Source organism: Drosophila nasuta, chromosome X, assembly GCF_023558535.2.
Source record: "Drosophila nasuta strain 15112-1781.00 chromosome X, ASM2355853v1, whole genome shotgun sequence".
Taxonomy (NCBI): domain Eukaryota; kingdom Metazoa; phylum Arthropoda; class Insecta; order Diptera; family Drosophilidae; genus Drosophila; species Drosophila nasuta.
The window spans coordinates 4,189,284-4,208,806 of NC_083459.1; the positions used below are offsets into that span (position 1 = coordinate 4,189,284).

At 33.9% G+C, this 19,523-nt stretch overlaps 1 protein-coding gene across 1 annotated transcript in view; it reads right to left on the reverse strand.

Moving 5' to 3' along the window:
• Nucleotides 1-363: 363 nt before the first annotated feature.
• Nucleotides 364-19,523, reverse strand: part of LOC132796135 (GATA zinc finger domain-containing protein 14) — a 221,033-nt gene continuing 201,873 nt past the window's right edge. The window contains exon 10 of the mRNA XM_060807194.1: nucleotides 364-459. Within this exon, the coding sequence (XP_060663177.1) occupies nucleotides 387-459 (73 nt within the window). The 3' untranslated portion in view covers nucleotides 364-386. The remainder of the gene's footprint in view (nucleotides 460-19,523) is intronic.

Sequence of the window (19,523 nt, forward strand, 5' to 3'; positions counted from 1 at the left end):
TTCACTCTCTCTTTGGCTGCATCCTCTGCACTCGCTCTCGTTCACTCGCATTTCACTTGGTTGCCGGCATCGTGCCGAATTGCCAAAAGCCGAATACCGAATGCCGAACTGCGACGCCGACGTCAGCGTCGTTGGCTATGCTTACAGGTGTTTGTCTTGCTTTGTATCAACACACAGGCACACGTCTACGTGTATGTATGTGTGTGTGTGTGTCTCACTCACTCGATTCGTTTGGGGCTCGCTTCGTTCGTTTCGTGTGTTCGGCTCTCGTTCGTTCGCTTGTTCGTTCGTTTTTATTCTTTTTGTTCTTCTGCCTTGTGTTGATTTTATAGCACACTCTCAGTGCTGAGGCCTAACTGAAGCTTTATATTCCTGTCGCAGACGCGCTATCGCATCAGTTTCGTTTGAACGCTCGACAAGGCGAGTTGTGCAGCAGCAGCAGCAGCAGCAGCGGCGGCAGCAACAGCAGCAGCAGCGAGCAGCGGCAGCAGCAGCAACAGCAACATTTGAAAGAACAGAGTCAGAATCACAATTCTCAAATAAAATATCAAAATACATAGAAGCAAAGAGCTCGACAACAACAACTTTTAAAACTCATCCAAAACTCGAAAACATCTTCGCAATATATCTTCCTCTTTGTAAATTATTCGCAATTAATGTTCATGTTGCTCACAAATTAAAACCAATCAACAACATCAACATCAACAATAATAACAAACAACAAATAGTGAGAACAACATTTACATTTATCAGAGAGACTTTGCTATCAACAACTCTTTTTTTTTATTGTTTGTTCGTTCAACACTAAAGTGCAAGTGCGGTGCTGAAGATCTACCAAAAAAAACAAAACAACAATTCAAAATACTTTAGACCACGAAATCAAAACAAAAGACAACCATACAAAACAATTTGGAAAATTCTAATTGAAACGAAACAAAAACCGAAAAGAAAAATCAAAATTAATTCATAAGGAAAGAAAGAAAACACAAAATATAAGAAAACAAATCCTTCATATTTTCATATCTCACAATTTGATTTGTGTGTCAGTCTTATTTTTTTTCGGTGTAAGAATTTTTTGATTGTTTATCGCACAAAATGTGCACAAAATTCTCATCGGATTCGAACGACTGAAAAGTGCGTCGTTCTCAGGACAATTTTCTGCTTGTGAGAAGGTAAGTTCCTAAAAAACATTTTATTATATATGTATATGTATATGTATAGCAACATACACACACTTTCGTATGTGTTGTAATATATCATGCGTATAGTATGAATGCTTGTCCGATGGGAGTCGAAAGTTTGGGCGCAAAACGTTTTTGAAATATTTGAAAAACTTTTTCGAGTTTTGTTGAAAAATTGTTTTAAATTGTTGACTGAGTGTGTGTGTCTGTGTGTCTGTTTGTTGTTTGTTGTGTGAGTGTGTATTACAAATGGATGCAAGTTTCAAACAGTATTTTCCAAAATATCTCATTTGGGGATTGCCAGTTTTGGCAGTCGTTGTATTCAGTTACACTTTTAATTGCATAGCTGCAAAATGCATTTCGATTTCTGTGAAAAAACAAACCGATTTTATATTAAATGTGTTTTTAAAATATGTAAATTGAAAGGTTTCAAATGCTGCATTTATTATTCATGTATCTAATTAGAACAATTTTCATTTTATACTTCGACATTAACGCGATAAAGGAAGAAGTAGAAGAAAGGCCTTTGTGAATTTATGTTTTAGCATTTCGCTTAATTCTAATGTGCATATGTTATGTGCATTATGAAAATGTTGTAAAGCCGAACATTAATTGAAAGTGGAAAGATCCGCTTGAGAAATCCATAAGCAGAAGCTGCTTCTTGGAATTTCTGTGTGCTTGTGTGTTTTTTTTTGCCATTTTCCTCAGCCTGCCATCACGTATACGCCGCATGCGTCTATTAAATGGAATCGTACCAGCGGCGCTGCAAATTGGCAAGCTGAATGAAAATTGCAGAAAAATAGCAACAGGATGAAAAAAGCATGCCAACACCAGGAATAGAAGCAGCAGCAAACATTAACGCACATTGAGACACACGAGTCGAGCGAAGGCTGCTTGTGAAGTTTGATTAGTTATTGATTAACACACTAAAATGCATATTTCGAATTTTGAAAATGCACTTCTTAAAGTGTTGGAGGCAAAATAAATTATTTCATTTGCTTCGAGATTTTCTCCCTCTATTGCAACTCTTTGAGCAGCCCTCTGAGGCGATGTTTGTGTGCAGGCTTTGTTAGCAGCTTCTCAGGTTTGCCGCTGGTTTGTCTCGTTAACCAAAGTTCGCGTGTATGTGTGTGTGTGAGTGTGTGTGTGTGCATACCGTACGTGTCCTTTTGCTAATCGCTGCGTTCAGAGTGCTGAATGAAAAAACAACAAAAAACCGAACGAAAGAAAGAAAGAAAAGGTGCAACGTCGCTTTTGGCGCGTGATTCAAAAGCAAAGGCGAGGGTGGAGAAGAGTACGAAGAAAATAGAATATAGTGAAAAGAGAGCGATCTTTGATTTGCCAACGCATTTGTCGAAAGTATGTGGCGTATACGTGATATTGGTTACAAGTCATCTCTTGGTATTTTATTTTATTTTTTTGTTTCTTTAGACTCCAAACTGTCATCAATCGTTACGCTCTCTTTCCTTGGCCACAATTTACGACTACTGCAGTTTTTTTTTTGTGTAGCCTGCGGTTTTAGTGTGGTTTCTTTTCACCTTTTGCATATACAGTATATATTATATACCACATAGTATTTTGAATGTTGGGCATTTTCCCCCCTTTTATGCTTGACTCAATGCAATGCCAAAAATAAAAAATAAATAAAAGAAGAGAAAGAAAAATAAACTAAACATGTACCGAGCAAGGTCATTTCATTTTTGTAAACTAATGAAGTATTAACATGAGTGCGTTTGAAAAGCAACGTCGTAACGAGTTGTAAGTCAACTCAGGTATTTTGCCAACTAATACACACACACACACACACACACACATAAGTATTTTGCTTGAGTTTTCAATTTAAATTCTTAATGCATTTTACCGGCTGCTTATCTCGATTACTGATTACTCGAATATTTACTAGCATGTGAAGCAAAGCAGCTGCCCCTCAAAAAAAAAAAAAGAAAGTAAAAGGAAACGAAAGAAGTCTTATAAATGACTCGCTGTGTGTGTGTGTGTGTGTATGTGTGTTTGGCTGTCTCAATCTTTTAACAAATTATCAATATTATGAATGTCAGAAGAGCGTGGCTCGAAAAGCAATGCGAAGCAGCTGCTCTAAATTCTATGCGCTGACCTTTGTAAGATGAATCACAGTTTGTCATGGCAACATCTGTGAACGCAATCCTTAACTGAGTATATACTACAAATATACTATATATATAGTATTTGGTATAATATATGTACTTGCTCCTCAATTCATTCGATGCCTGTGCGTGTTTTCCCTCACAGCACAGCTTGACCCTTTTCCTGTGCGTGTGTTTGTGTTTGTGTTCGTGTATTCACACTCTGTATTAATCCTATCATCCATTTGCTATTCAAAATCATTCAATCAACGTCCCATTGAAGTCATGCAGCTATAATGCTACAATTAACATTGCACTTCGTTCGCATCAAGCAGATGAGTTATGATTTTGCTTTTAAATAGAATTTGATTGAGTGGAAAATTGTAAGAGAAATAATTTATTGTTATAAATATGCTTTTGTGCTTTTGATCACTCGATAGTCGTGCATTCCCTACAACAACAGCTGCCAAAGTTTTGACTTGAACTCTTGAGCTCTGTTACTCAAGTTTAGCGTTGCGCTTTTTTACGACATCTGATGTATATAGCTATATATATGAAGATTTCTATATGTCTAAGGATTTGCTTCTTTTTTTCTTCTCTTTTCTTTTATTTTTTTGGAAGTTGAGTTGAGTTGAGTTTGCGAAAAATTCACATAAAATATTCAATTTTCATTTTTTACGTTCGCTCTAAAAACATAGAAAAAAAAGCAAAAAAAAAAACAGCGAAACTCCAATAAAAATACGCACACACACAGACACGCAAGAATATTCAAAACAAAACACAAATTTTCGCTTGTTGCGTCCTGAGGGGAAGGAGGGAGAAAGCGTTGAGAGTGCTGCCACAAGCAGGCAGCAAGAACGGGGAGGTAAAAGGGTGTGTGTGTGTGTGTGTGTGATGTGGGAAATACGTTGAGGTGCGTGGCGAGGCGTAAAAACACATGCAGCGCATTTGATTGCAGATTGTGTTTCGTACAAAATAAAATACTTCTGTACTGCGTATGTGTGTGTGAGTGTGTGTGTGTATCTATGTGTGTGTGTGCTTTTGTTGTTGCAACATGCACCGGTGCCAAAAAGTTTACGTTGCAGAACAACTAAAAATTTGTCCGCCAAGCGAGCGCGAGAGCGAACAAAACTGAGAAAGAGAATATGAAAGCGAACAAACATAAAGAAGAAAAATAGAATTATAAAAAAAAAACACAAAATGGAAATAAAACCAATTAATACCATTTTAAAATTAACCTGAAAGTTCAACACGCAATTTCCCCAGATAATAACCAGAGAATATTCATTGTGTTCTCGATTCTTTTCACGTGTAAAAATATATTTTCAATGGCTGTAAAAGCGTTGGATATAATTAACGTGAACACAGCATTAAATGATAGTAATTTCTTAATATTTTTTCAATTAACTGTTTATTTTTTGTACATCCATTTTTAAAGATTGAAGTTTAAGTCGAAAATAATTTATTTGCGATATTAATTTCTCTCTTTTTAAATATTTAAGTTTCATTTAAAAATACTTTTTTTTATTAAATTTTATTTACTTAATCTTCTCAATTTATGTTTTGAAGTTAAGGCTAAAATATTTTGTTTTAATTGAATTGAATTATATATTGAAACATATATTTTTAAAGATGACAGTTTAATCTAATCATTTTTTTATTTTAATTAAATTGTATTATTCAATCTTTTTTTTTAAGATTGCAGTTGAAGCTGAAAATTTTCATTTAAAATTTTAATTTTATTTAGTGAATCTTTCTTTTTTTGGCTGAGACTAATAAAATATGATTAAGTGCTATATTTATTATATTTTATTTGTGAATAATATTTATTTTAATTAACTGTTTACTTGCATTGCATTCATTTATAAAGATGGAAGTTAAGGCTGAAAATATTTATTTTCCACTTTAATTTTATTGACTGAATCTTCTCTTCTTCTCTTTGACTGAGACTATAAAAATGTGTTGAAGTATTATAATTGTCATATTTTGTATTTATGAAAGTATTTAACAGAGTGTTTGCTAGTCGGTCACACTCGTTGTTTCGCATTTGTATTTATAGACTGTGTGCATCAATCAAATTGTGAAGCAACGATAAACGATTTTAAGCTCTCATCTAGATAAATACAATATCTATCTATCTATCTATCTTTTTATATATATAATAGTCGTATGTATGCCCAAGAGAGAGAGAGAGAGAGAGAGAGAGAGAGAGAGAGAGAGTGAATAGATATTTAACTCTGTGTATATTGTTGGCTGTCAGATCGGTCAGCAAATTTCTGACAGCTTAAGTGGAAAACAATGTTGGACTCTTGTGTGTGATAACACGCAATAGTTGCGGCTCATTGATAATGTTTTCCATTTCCATTCTCATTGGTATTTCCATTTCCATTTCGATTTCCATTTCCATTTCCACTTTGGCTTCGCCTCTGTTATGAATGCAAATCAATCAAAATAAGCCTACAAATTTATTTGGCAATTGATTCAGAACTATTCATTCGTATGCCACACACTATTCAAATGCATATTCATTGCGAGTATTTCAATTATTTTGTGCTCGACAGCATTTTGATGCTTTTCCTGTTTGGTTTTTATTATGATTGTTATCAGCGTTTTGTCAACATTTCATATTTGCCTAATTATGTCACAGTTGTTTTCATTCCGATGAAGAAAAACATGCTCAAATTGTCGTTGAATATTTATTTTGTATTTAAGATACTTTTAATTAATGCGTATAAAATATTTAAATGAAACGTCAATTATTCGAAATACGAAATTGAAACATTTTCTCTGGAATTAGTTGTTATTTACGATATAAATTTGCGAACTCAATTAAAGAAGTCTTATCAATATATTCCCATTTCGATAGCGTCTTCACTTTAGTTTTATCTGTTTTGCTGTATCGTCAATAAAACCTCGAATCTAAGTTGTACAACTCACGTATGTGGCATTTATTTATTTGCAATTTCTTGGCTCAACTTTTGTTCGACAAATTGAATTTGTTGGTATCTGAATATCGAAATAAATACAAGTTCTCGAGTATTAACGTACAAATATAACTCTATTTTTCATTCATTTCAATCAGTTAAGCCTTACTCAAGGGTTCTCTCCTCTCTCTTCAACTTTGTTTGTTTGTTTGCTCGGTCTCGACTCGATTCCCTTACTCTACTCCACTTCGTGCTTCGCTTTCCTGAAGTGTTGAACCAATATTTCAGAACTTGGCAAAAACTGTCGAGTTGCTGTTTTTTTTGAATGTAGCTGGTTGGATAAAGTTAAGTGATTGCTGTTTAGGGGGTTAGTTGTTGTTAGTTAGTTGGCTTTGGGTATTGCCTTTGCTGTTGCCTTTTGCATTGCTATCGTGCCGTGACTTTAATGCTCTGCCCTGTAGGCAATAGAGGTGGCTTTGTTTATGTTTTTCGTTGCTTTGTCTCCTCTTCTACAATATAATATCTGCTACATAGTTGCGACACACTATTTGGGGCAGCGACAAACATTTTCACCCATTTTCATGGGCTATTATTGGGTGGGTGTCACACACATGGCGTATGCTTTATATGCGCCAACATTAATTCTACAAAACAACAGCGGCGAACGGGGAACGCAACGCAGTTATGAGTCTTTAACAGGCCATAGCAACGAAGCAACGAAGTAACCAAGTTGACTCCGCACCTAGCAACCGCTGTCCGTAATAACTAACGTAGTTTGCCTAAGCAATTTGGCACTTGTGCGCTTTATGTGACTCTCATACCACACACACACACACACACACATACACTTATAGAGTATACATCGATTGCAGCGCCAGACAGCCACTCAACCTTGTTTGCCACACACACAAACTGACAGTGGGTCCAATCCTTTGATATGCCATACATCGATGACAATTTTGGAATTCATAACGCACAGTGATTGCAACTTGTTTCTTCTGTCTTTGCAGATTATCAAGTGTTGCCTCTGTTCCTTATAATTGTATATTGATAATGTGAACACTATTAGAAAATTAAAAGTTATTATTATCATTATTTTATAGAAATAACGAATACAATTCCTTATTCCAATTAGATGAGTCAGAGCAACTTAGGGCTTAGGGTTAAATGAACAAAAAGAAAAAGAAATATACAATTTAACCTTTTATACTTCAATAAATGATTAAGAAAGGTAAAGGTGATAAATTCTCTTCGATAATCTCTCTCTCTCTGTCTATCATTTCACATCATTAAGTGTTGCTTCTGTTCCTTATTATTGATAATTCATTATTTGATCACAAATATGAGTATGAATATATGAAGGAATATTTACAAGTGTAGAAAAAGACAATTTGACTTTTTATACATAAACAAATGAATGAGAAAGGCAATGCAAGGAATAAAATTTACAATTCATAACATATTAAAGAATTTCCTCTGTTCATTGTAAATTCTTTTTTGATATCTCTGCCTCTTCTATTATTTCAGTGTTAAGTGTTGCTTCTGAAATTATGAAAAATATTAACAAATTTAGAAAACGACAATTTGACCTTTTATTCTTAAGCAAACTAATGAGAAAGGAAGCAATATAAAATTTCTAACATATTGTTTATTATTGCTTATTATAAATTCTTATTGATAATCTAAGCACTTTATAAAATTAATAAAATGAAGGAGTAGACAACGAGAATTTGATAGCTCTAGATGAGAAAGACACACAATATACATTTTTTTACCGATTAAATCGTTGCTTCAGTTCTATATAATTGATATTTGATAATGCAAACATTTTATTAGAAAATATAAAAGAATACTTAAAGCTGTTTAAACAAGAGATTTATAAGAGTTGAGGCCAGTTTGACATTTTCTACTTAAACAGATAAGCTTAACGAATAAGAAAAAATTTAAACAACTAGTGCTCAACTGTGAGATACACGCTATATCTATGTATCTTAAAACAATAAATACCAAATTATATATAGATATAGTGATATATTCAAAATATGCCATAGAGAGCAAAATATACCTGACCATAAGCCAAAGCAACTAAGACCCGTAGTAAGCATTAAAAAACAATTATGAATATATTGAAGTATTACTTCTGTTCTTATATATTTGTTTCTTAACAATTGCTTTTATATAATTTCGAATTCATTATACAATAGAATTATTTGAAATTAAAATAATTAGTTTCAATAAATCTTTGAACGCACATTTGAAATGAGATGCATCTGCTTTGTGCTTCAATTAAAGTGTTTTCTTTAATAGCCAGACGGCAACTGTGATTGACAATATGTTGTGAGTGTGTCACTGTGCAAGACGGCAAGAAAATGTCAGGAGATATCACAAGAAGCATATCAGACAGGCAGGATGTGCCACATGTGCTTAACTGCAGCTGTCGGCATGCTTTAAGGGTATCGAGTGGAGAACGAGAGAGAAGCGACAAGCGAGAGGAGAGAGTTGAAGATGCGGAGGTAGAGCGATGTCTGGATCTATTTGCATGCAGGAGTGTTTGTAACAGTTGCTGTTGCGCTCGTGGCCCAATGATAAATGCAAATCGTAGGCAGCGAGGAGCGAAATATTACGCATACGACACGTTTGACAAAATCGAAGCGGCCTTGGCATTGCCCAACATAAGTTTGCCTGATTGACTGACGACGAGCTGACAAAATAGACGTCTGTCTCTCTGTCTGTCTGTCTGCTTACTAAGTGCACAACGGTCACGCAATTGTAATCGCTAATCGTTAATCGAATAACTTGTCGAAAGCTTTCGTTTTCACTGTGTTTGCCTTTGTCAAATACACAAAACGCATTTATTTAATAAACATAAAGCAAAAAAAAAAAAATGGCGTAAAGCAAACGATAACAAATGTGCAGACAAATGCTCTACTTTTCGCTTTTGTCTGTGTTTGTGTGTGTGTGTTTGACAACAACAATAACAGATGAAGAGAACATAAAAAAAAAATCCGAAAGAAATACTTTGGGGAATTTGTCGCGTGGCCTTTTCATTGTTATTTTGGCTGTGATCAACGGCCGGACGATGGGCGACAATGGACAGACGAGAGACGACGCATATACAATTTTATTTCATTGTTCTCTTATTTTTTCCTGCTTTGTGGTTGTTGTTGTTGTCGTTGTTATTGGACAATATTGTTGTAGTACTATAGTAGTGCAGTCGGCGGCGTTATTATTATTATTTTGCTTAGTTTTATTTAGAAAGTCCATTGACATGCGTGGCTTTTGTTATTTTACCATCGTGTCGTCTGTCTGAACTTGACCTAAGACAAGACCAAGCCAAGAACCCACAAAGCTGACTCCTTCTACTTCTTTTTTTACTTTTTATAGCCAATGTCTCTGTGTCTTGAAATAGGGCCAAAAGTTTTGCCAAATGTAAATTAGCTTGGCCAAAAAGAAAGAAAAAAAAAAGAACTTTTGTAAAGCAACTGCAAACTGTCAAGCCAAAAGAAACGAACTTCGACTGTGCTTCATAAATAATAGTGCAAAAATGTATGCACATACATTAAGAGTATCTATAAATGACTCTATATATTATATATAGTATATAGTATTTTGGTAGACAAGAGAAAACTTTAAAATTGTACCGCTGAAATGACATTATTCATTTATGTAGCTCTTAATTGAAATTGGTTGCTTTATAATTAGTTGAGTAATTTATTTCATGATGATTTCATTTGATTCGCTTTATTAGCAAACAACTTCGTCCATTCTGAATGTGAAGTCTTGTGGTTTTAAGTCTAATTGAAATGCTAAAATTTTGCCAAAAATAAATGCAAGCTGAAATTAAATAACTTTCTTTAAGTGCATTTATTCTGGTGTAGATTTTAATTAAAAAAATAACATTTTTATGATAAATAGACTCATTAAAGAATCTCTTCAGCATTGTAGTTTTCGATGCTGCGCTACACTTTACTTAGCAAACAAGGTCATTAGTAACTTGGGGTGCCTGACAAGTGTTCAACATACTCATTAAAGTTGTTCTTAAGATGTTGAACAAAGAGTTTAAAATTGCAATAAAATATTTAAAAATATTTGTAATACTTGAGCTGCATATTTATTTTTACATTTTACAAATTTACATTATTGAGAGAGTATTTCAATAAACTACGGAGTAAAATATACCAAACTATATATATATATATATATATATACTAAAAATACTGAAATATACTATTAGCTATATTTGGTATGTCGATATATTATATGTACAACGAATGCAAGAGTCTGTTGACATGCCGAATATAACTTTTGGTATATTTCAGTATTTTTGCAGTATATTAATTTGGTATATTTTCGGAATTATACTTCACAGATTTTATAAAAAATGAGTGGCGGTATTATACCAAATATAACTAATGGCACATTTCATATGTTTTCGGTATATTTTGGGAAATATACCGCACATCAAAATGAGTAGTGGGTATGTTGCAGTCGAGCACACTCGACTGTAGTTTTCTCCCTCTTTTTTTTTGTATGTGTGCTGTTTTTAAGCAGTCTATATGCAAATTTGATGAGCTGTCAACATTGCAATGACTTGTCTCATGTTTAAGCCAAGTTTTTACGAGTGTGTCGCAAACACACACACAGAGAGAGAGAGAGAGAGAGAGAGAGTGGGAGGAGAGAAAGTGAGAAACGGAGACAGAGACGCTGATAGCCTGAGAAGTGGCCTCGGACTCTTTGTAGGCATTACGTGCTCAACACTTTTACTTCAATTATTCATGCAGCTGGGCGTCAATGGCAAAGGGTTGACTGCAGGAGAAGGAGAAGGCGTGACAAAGGGCAGAGGGACGACGGGAAGCTGAAGTAGGCATAGCAACAAAAGGTCAAGTGTGTGTGCGTACAGGACAAATGCATGTGTGTGTGTGTTTGACTGAGACTATGCAATTAAGGAACAGTTCATGAAGACAGAGACGAGGACAACAACAGGCCAGAAAAAGGGAGTGAGATGGGCAGAGAAAGCCATAGATAGATGGGAGATACAGAGAGAGAGAGAGAGAGAGAGAGAGAGAGAGAGAGAGAAGAACATGTGCATATAAATTGCTTTGATGAAGATATGCAAAAATCGACATGGTCAACGCAGGTTGTTAACAGACAGCTACCAAATGCTGGCCAGAATGTTCACACACACGCACACACACACACAGACTAGTGCAGTAATTCATCATTCAATTTTGCCATTTCATTGGACTCAAAAACACATACACACACATACACATAGGCAGTAAACTGGATTACTTGTAGTCCAACACTTACACACAGAGCAGTTGTTCGGCTCTCATGTAATAGGCTTAAAACGGCACTTTCATTTTCAGCAATTTGTTTATTGATAGCCCCAGAAAACAAGGCAAGCCAAGAGTGTGTTGTGCGTTGTCCGCAAAATCAACAGCACACCTGAGAAAGTCAAGTCAAATTTATTAGACAAATGCATGCAGAACAAGCACAAATATCAAGTACTTATTGCAAATTGTTTATTTTATTTTCTTTTTCATTTTCAATTTTTTTTTTCGATTTTTTCAACTTCATTTTCTCAATTGTAATTGTAAAGCTTGTGGCTTTGGCTCTCAATTTATTTTTGTCATTCAATCGGCTTAACAATTTATTTTTATAATAGGGTCAAAACTTTTTTTTTGGTTGGGTCTTCTTCAATGACTCACATTCGGCATTCGTGTTGAGCTGCTTTTGTCGCTGTTTGCACGGTATAAGTGCCCTTTTGGGCCAATCGATGCTGCAGTTTTTGTCTGCACAATTCAATGATGTCGTCGCTTTTATTGCTATAAATAGACGGACAAAGTGCTGCAGTGCAGAAAACCTTCAGCCAAAAATTTGTTGTTTGTTAAATTTCAGCTTTAAAATCTTGGCATAAGTCAATGTTGTTTATTTAATGAGCTGTAATGGGCACTAGATGAGATCGATTTGCGATTTCCCGTTTTTTTTTTGCTGTTTAAAAACTAAACGATTTCAACTTGATGATGATGATGATGATGCCAAACTTAAATCTCATTTAGTTAACGAAAGAAGTCTATTGATTTCAAGAAAATCTTTTCAACGGTATCTTTATACTAACTAAATTCATTTTCACATAATTTCAATCAAGCAAAATGGTTATATTTGCATTAATTTTATGTTGAAATATAAAAATAGCAAGCATAAAATTATATACTCGTATGTATGTAGTTTCTCTAGTCTTGTTTGAAGCGTATCCACTTTGAGGTTTACCCATAATGGCAGCTTTCTTTTGTTGTTTATTATCACCATTTACGCTCTCGCTTGTCTTTTTCTATTTTGTACTTCATGGCACACATTTAGATCCTGTCTATGCTTGGCAGTGTGTGTGTACGCGTTGATGTATTTGTTTTATCTGACACTATTTGATGGCTTGCTGGCATCTTATATAGTCGTAAACTCGAAAAGATTTACGAGACATTGAACTGTGCGAGCAGGATGCCAAAATAATGAGATGGCGCACTCTTTTCGCCCCATGGCCTGAGTAAAAACTAAACTCAAATGCAATTTATCAAAGTTGATATAAGGTGAATAAATAACAGCACAGTATAGCACAAAAAAAAAACAAAAAATAGAAAATATAAAGATAAAGCAAAGACAGCATGCTATTTAAAGCTTAATAAGCTGATGCACTAGCGGATATCTTGGAATTCTTATGGAATTATAATTCTTCTTTGATTGTAAAACAATTTTAAGTGTTTGACTTGATGTGACTATTAAGATTATTTGTGTTCAAATTTATATAAAAATTGTAATGTTTTACTTTACATAACAGTATATTTATTGGTTAACAAATTCTTTATAATATTTATTTATAGTATACATTTTTTTAATATTATGAATATCATGTCTAGATTATTGACATAATTTTGTTTAAAACTGAATAGAGATATTTTCGTTGACTAAAATATTATACATTCGCATACATATTCTTTATGGAAACACAATTTTTTTTCAATTCTAAAACAATATTTAATGTACGACTTGTCGTGACTATTAAGATTATTTATGTACAATGTTTTCGTTGAAAAAATATTATAATTTTGCTTAGGTATTCTTCGTGGATTGTAAAACAAAATTTTGTATGTGTTGAATAAATGATAAGATTGGATTGCAAAAGACAAGCATATGTTAATTGTAAAACATATTTATAAAACAAATAGAAGTTTGTTTAGTTTGTTTAAGCTTTTTCTAATGAGCATTTACTTAACTCGTGCTTTCAATTTGCTTTGAAATTATCAGTAAAGTCGGGTATACCTCTTGTTTGCAATCTAAAGACGAGGGAAATTTCTGAAAACGGTTTGAGTGTATTTTTCTTTGCTGGCCATCGACCGTAGCGAGTTGAGTTGCTGTTGCTATTGCTGTTGCTGCAACACAAAAAGAAAAGAAGCACTGCCAAGTTTAGCTGCTAATAGTTGTTGTTGTTGTTGTTCTTGGTGTCGCCTTTATTATTATTCTTGAGTAAATAGTTGGGAGGATCAGCGGGCGGCCAAGGCATTCCCAGCTTTTAGCTTGGCGTCACAAATATGTCCAGGCCATTGATTGTCAATGTCAGCAGCATCAACAGTGACAACAGCAACAGCAACACTAACAGCAATAACAGAGACAGCAATAGCTGGCGCATAATGATAAATGTGTTTTTTATTTAAATGCGTGTAACATTTGGCGGCGCCATCATCATTATCATCAACAGCAACAGCAACAGCAACATCATGATTGGCATTATTATTATGATGATTATATGATCATCAACTTTAGCGTGCATTGACCGCATTTTGCAAAGAGGCAAGGGAAAAAGGGATTGAGAGAGACAGCGAGAGCGAGAGCGAGAAAAAGCAGAACAGAAAAGTTGCTAGGCTAATAAATTACTCATACGACATGTTGTTGTGCAGCCAACAAAAAGTTATGCAAATGAATAAATATGAGTCGAAAATTCGTTTTCTGATTTGCAATATTTGATGGAAATTCATGACAAATATACACACAATCAGACACAGACAGACTCTTGTGACCTCTCCTCTCCTCTCTTCTGCCCTTGGACGGAAACAAGAGTTCTTAGATAAACTTGAATTTATGCGTGATTCAATATCGTTTTGTGGAGTTTATCTAAGATTGCCACATTTATCATTGCTTATTATATTTTATGAACTGTCAGTCCCGCCCCCCAGTTACGCCCCCTTGTGCCGCCCACTTAGTTTCCGTTTTTGGCACATGCTGTTGACTTTTGCCAGCAATGAAACAGAGAGAGCGAGAGAGAGAGAGAGAGAGAAACCGAGACGTTGATGGTAAAAGTTGGGCAATTATACTACGAGCTATGATATTAATATTGTATTCAAAGCTGAACTGAACTCGTATGTGGCACAAATAAATTAAATTATTAGTTAGTTTACATAGAAACCACTTTTAATTTACTTTATTGTGAAGACTACTGCATTAAGCAAATATTTAAGCTTGATGCAAATACAATTTCGATGTTGAAATTAATGAATATTTAGTTTGGAATTTGACATTTGCATTATCATAAATATAACTTTGTACCAATGAATATTTGTGTTAAATGAGAAATAGTATATTTCTTAATTTTGAATGCAGTACTATATCAATAAATACCAAATATACCCTTCGGTATACTTTAGTACTTTTGCGGTATATTTATTTGGTATATTTTCCTCACAATACTGCACTGTTTCGCTTTTATTTAAGATGGGTAGTGAATAACATACCAAATATAGGTTTCAGTATTTTTTCGGTATATTAATTTGGTATATATTAATCATTATACCGCACTGTTTCGCTTTTATTTAAGATGGGAAGCGGATACCATACCAAATATAGGTTTCAGTATTTTTTTGGTATATTAATTTGGTATATACACTATACCGCACTGTTTGCTTTTTATTCACAAAGGGTAGCGAGTATCTTACAGTCGAACACACTCGTTTTCTTACTTGTTTTCTATATTATTCTATATAACACATGCTGAACCTTTATAAAAATACAAATTACGTATACGTAATGCTCATTCCGTCCTCACCTGTATTTAGTAATTAGTTTTAATGATGCTTCGTTTCGCACGAAATAGGTCGAATGATTTCTTTTACGTGGCAAAAATTGTGTTGTGGCATTTTGTAAGATGTCTTTAATCTTCACACGCCCAATAAATCGACTCGCCATCGCATAATCATTCTCATGGTATCGACTCACGCTTCAGTGACAAATATCATTAAAGTGTATACGTAAAAGACAGAGAATATTGCTTTGCTAAATATTTCCGATTTTCAATTGATTTATCCATTAGTATAATTTCATTTTGTGAAATATTTTGGCTGCAACAAAATAAAATATTTCGTTTGGCTAAAAATAAGCCAATTGGCTTAAAGAACAACATAACCAAAATAATACATGAAATTAATAAGGTCCAGAAATAAGACGAAGACTAAATCTGTGTGGACAACAACAAATTATTTTGTGTATTGTTTCGATTTCGTTTTGATATTGAACTTGAATCATAAGCCCAAAAAGAAATGTGAATAATGGTCGCCAAAACAAAAAAAAACTAAAAAAAAAAGATGCCGCCAGGTGTCTGAATTTGTGACGTGGTTGAATTTAAGGTGAACACAGATGAAGAGGCAATGGAAAATGCGAAACATGCCATCGTCTGGGTCAGATGCGCTTCGATTGTTTCCACTGCTCTTGGAAGATCAACGCATGGGGCTGCTTTATTTTTAGTCGAAACAATGCAGACAGATCGCTTGAGTTGTGGCTAGGATGATGGATGATGAGTGTGTGTGTGTGTGTGTGTGTGTGTGTGTGTGTAGTGGCTGTGTGGCATGGGCATGGGGCACACACATCCAGTCCGTGTGGCAGCGACTGATGATGATGATGATGATGGGAAAATGGGGCAATGGGAATGAGAATGGGTTTTGGGCTATGTGAATGTGAATGGGAATGGGAATGAGGTGCTTGTGAATTTGTATTAGAATTTGCGATTGCCATGCACAAAGCAAACGATACAAGAGTAAGACAACATGAGAAAGAGAGAGAGAGAGAGGGAGAGAGATGGAGAGAGCGGGAGGGCAACCAAATGGGATTTGGCCGAACATTGATTGAAGGCGCTACAAATGTGCGCACGTGACGTCTTATGGGGCGGCATTAATTGCCCATTTCGGCTATAATTAAACAGCAAATACTCGCACTGTTTTTGGGGGAATTTATTTTGCTTTCGCCATTTCACAAAAACAAAACGAAACACAAAAACACAAAAAAAAAGAAAGAAAACTAAATGAAATAGCCATAAATTGTGCCACAAGTTTCTGTAATGTGATTACAAATCGACAAACGCAACGCCATTTGAATCATTTGCAAAACGGTTAATCATTGATTAATCATCCACATATTGTTACCACAATTTAACAAAGATTTGTGCCACAGATTTGATTGCATATATGCAAAATTTATTGCTTAATAACTAAAATTAAATTAGCATTAGTTTTGTTTTATTTGTTAAAATTTACTTATAACAAGTAAGAATGCTACAGTTGAGTGTGCTTGACTGTGAGATACCCGCTACCCTTTGTGAATAAAAAAGCAAACAGTGCGGTATAATGATTAATATATACCAAATGAATATACCAAAAAAATACTGAAACCTATATATGGTATAGTGTGGGCTACCCATCTTTAATAAAAGCGAAACAGTGCGATATTGTAATAAAAATATACCAAATAAATATACCACAAAAATACTTAACTATACCGAATGATATATTATTATATATACTATTGAGTACAAAATATACCAAATATGCCAGAATATACCAATTGAGACCAGCATTAAAAAGGCATTTATTCCCATACACAAGTATTTTTTAAATAACTTCTAATTTCTGACGCTGATCAAGAATATATATATATATATTCTTGATCAGCCACATTAATTATTTGTATATTAAAATATATGGATAATATAGATTCAATTAATTTGAAATTATTTAAATCTTGAAATGAATTTGGATTCAAATTAATTTATATATCGAAATTAATTTGCAATATTAAAGTTCAACTGAATTGCCTTTGGGTCATTCAATTAACTTTGCCGTGTCTTCAGCTGAAATCTAAACTGAAATTCTGTTATTGGCATTTACTGTAAATACCTTATATATTATGTTAATTCGTTTAGCTTTGTGTACGTTCTCCATTTGCAATTGTTTATTGCTTTTGTTGTTGGGTGAAGTTGTTGATGATGTCTCGACTGCTTTTCGCCTTGAGGGGCTTACTGTTAATCACAAACACTTGCTGCAGCAGCAGCAGCAGCAGCAGCAGATGAAAGTGATAAACATATTAAATACTTGGCTGCAGTTGCAGTTTAAGATGTGCCTGGCAACAAGGATATTATATTTGCATCATTAGTTTAGTCGCAGTCAGTGAGAATGTGGCTTAAACGGCCAACAAGGACAATGCTAAAAATAACAAAGTGCTGCACTTGAGCCACAAATATGGCGCTTTAGCTGCCGAGATGAGCGACGGTCTAAAGACGAGGTACAAACAGCAGACAGCAGACAGAAAAGAGAAGAGAGTAGAAAGAAGAGAGCACAGAGCAGACAGCAGAAGACTCAGGACGATGAACGACTCTGGATTAGAAGGACGACTACAACTACAACTAAAACTACGACGATGACAACAACCACAACGACGACGACGACGAATGTCGCCGTTAAGTTGACGGTGACGAATGTTGAGCAACGATGACAACGCTGAACACTGAACACTGAATGCTGCAGGCTGCAGAGCACATTGCCACATTGCTGTTGCACATTAACTAGCGCATGCAACTTGGCCTAGTTAACGTGCAGCAAGCAGCAAGCATTCACAATTGATGACTACATATTATCTCAGCTCTCAGCTCTACTGCAAGCAGTTGCAGCATCTCTTCTTGTGGCCTGAGTTTATGCATAGTTACACTTAAAATAATGTTCAAATATTTTTCTTTTGCATTTATGAAATATTCAAGTGCAAACTGAGAATTCTATTTAAATTTGTCTTGTTAAATTTAGCAGAAAAACAAAATTCTTAAATGTTGAGACATTTTTATTTTTCAAGTGCAACTGAGAATTTCAATTAACTTTAACATATTTAGCTGAATTTAATGATTTTAGTTGCACTAAAATAATGATGATAAATCATTTTAATGAAATTGCAAACACATTTCCATTTTAATTTACTTTGTATGATTAAATTTAGCAGAAAAACTGTTTTCAGCACATAATTTCATATTTTTAGTTACACTAAAACAATGATGAGATAGTTTTCTTTGAATTCTTAAATATTCAAGTAAATTGTATTTATCTTGCACATATTATTTTTTTTGGCTTAATTCAGCAGAAAGAACAGAATTTCACGCTCAATTTAGACTATACTTATTTTGTTTTCATCTTGAATTATAATTATTTTTGTGTTTGAATAGGTAGAATTTATTTGTTTTCTTTATAATATTAAAATGTAGATACTGAATTTGAAATCTTGTATTGTTAGTTTTGTAAGAATTAAATATTATTTTGCATTATTTAATATGACGGAAGTTATGCTACGTAATTTCTAATTATCGAAAGCATTTTAGATTTTTTTTTTTAAATGTTTTAAATTTTGTTTTCGTAGTGAATTATTTTTAGTGTATTATTATTGTTTTTTTCATATTAAATCATTTTTGACTTTACATGCAATATATATATGTAATTGAAATTATTTGGATGATTTAGTAATATTATATTTACAGATTTTATATAGCTCTAGAAAAAGCTCTTTATTTCAAAAGTATTTGAGATATTATAAAAATTCATCAGAATATAAAGAATTTCTTTTGATTTCAAATCGAATTAGTTTCGTATCAAATTCAAATATTGCTACAAGTTATTAGACATCCAAAAATATAAACAATAGATCGATTTAGATATATCTTCGAGCACTTTAACTTTGTTTTTCCTCCATTAATTGATTAGGGATTATGCCATCAGTCAACTCTAGCATTTCGGGGCAACTTTAACTTTGTCTTCTTCCGAAAATAGTAATATGCGGACGCTGCAAAACTTGGTTGGCTTTAAAGTTTTTGCTTCGTTAATATTGGATTAGGTTTCGCAGCTATTTTTAGCTTGAAGTGCGCGCCAAGATATATTTTCATTATGGCAACTATGTAAATGTGAAGAGTATTAAATTTGTGAGCTGTTTGCGAGCAAATGACGTGCCGCCCACTTGGCAACTGT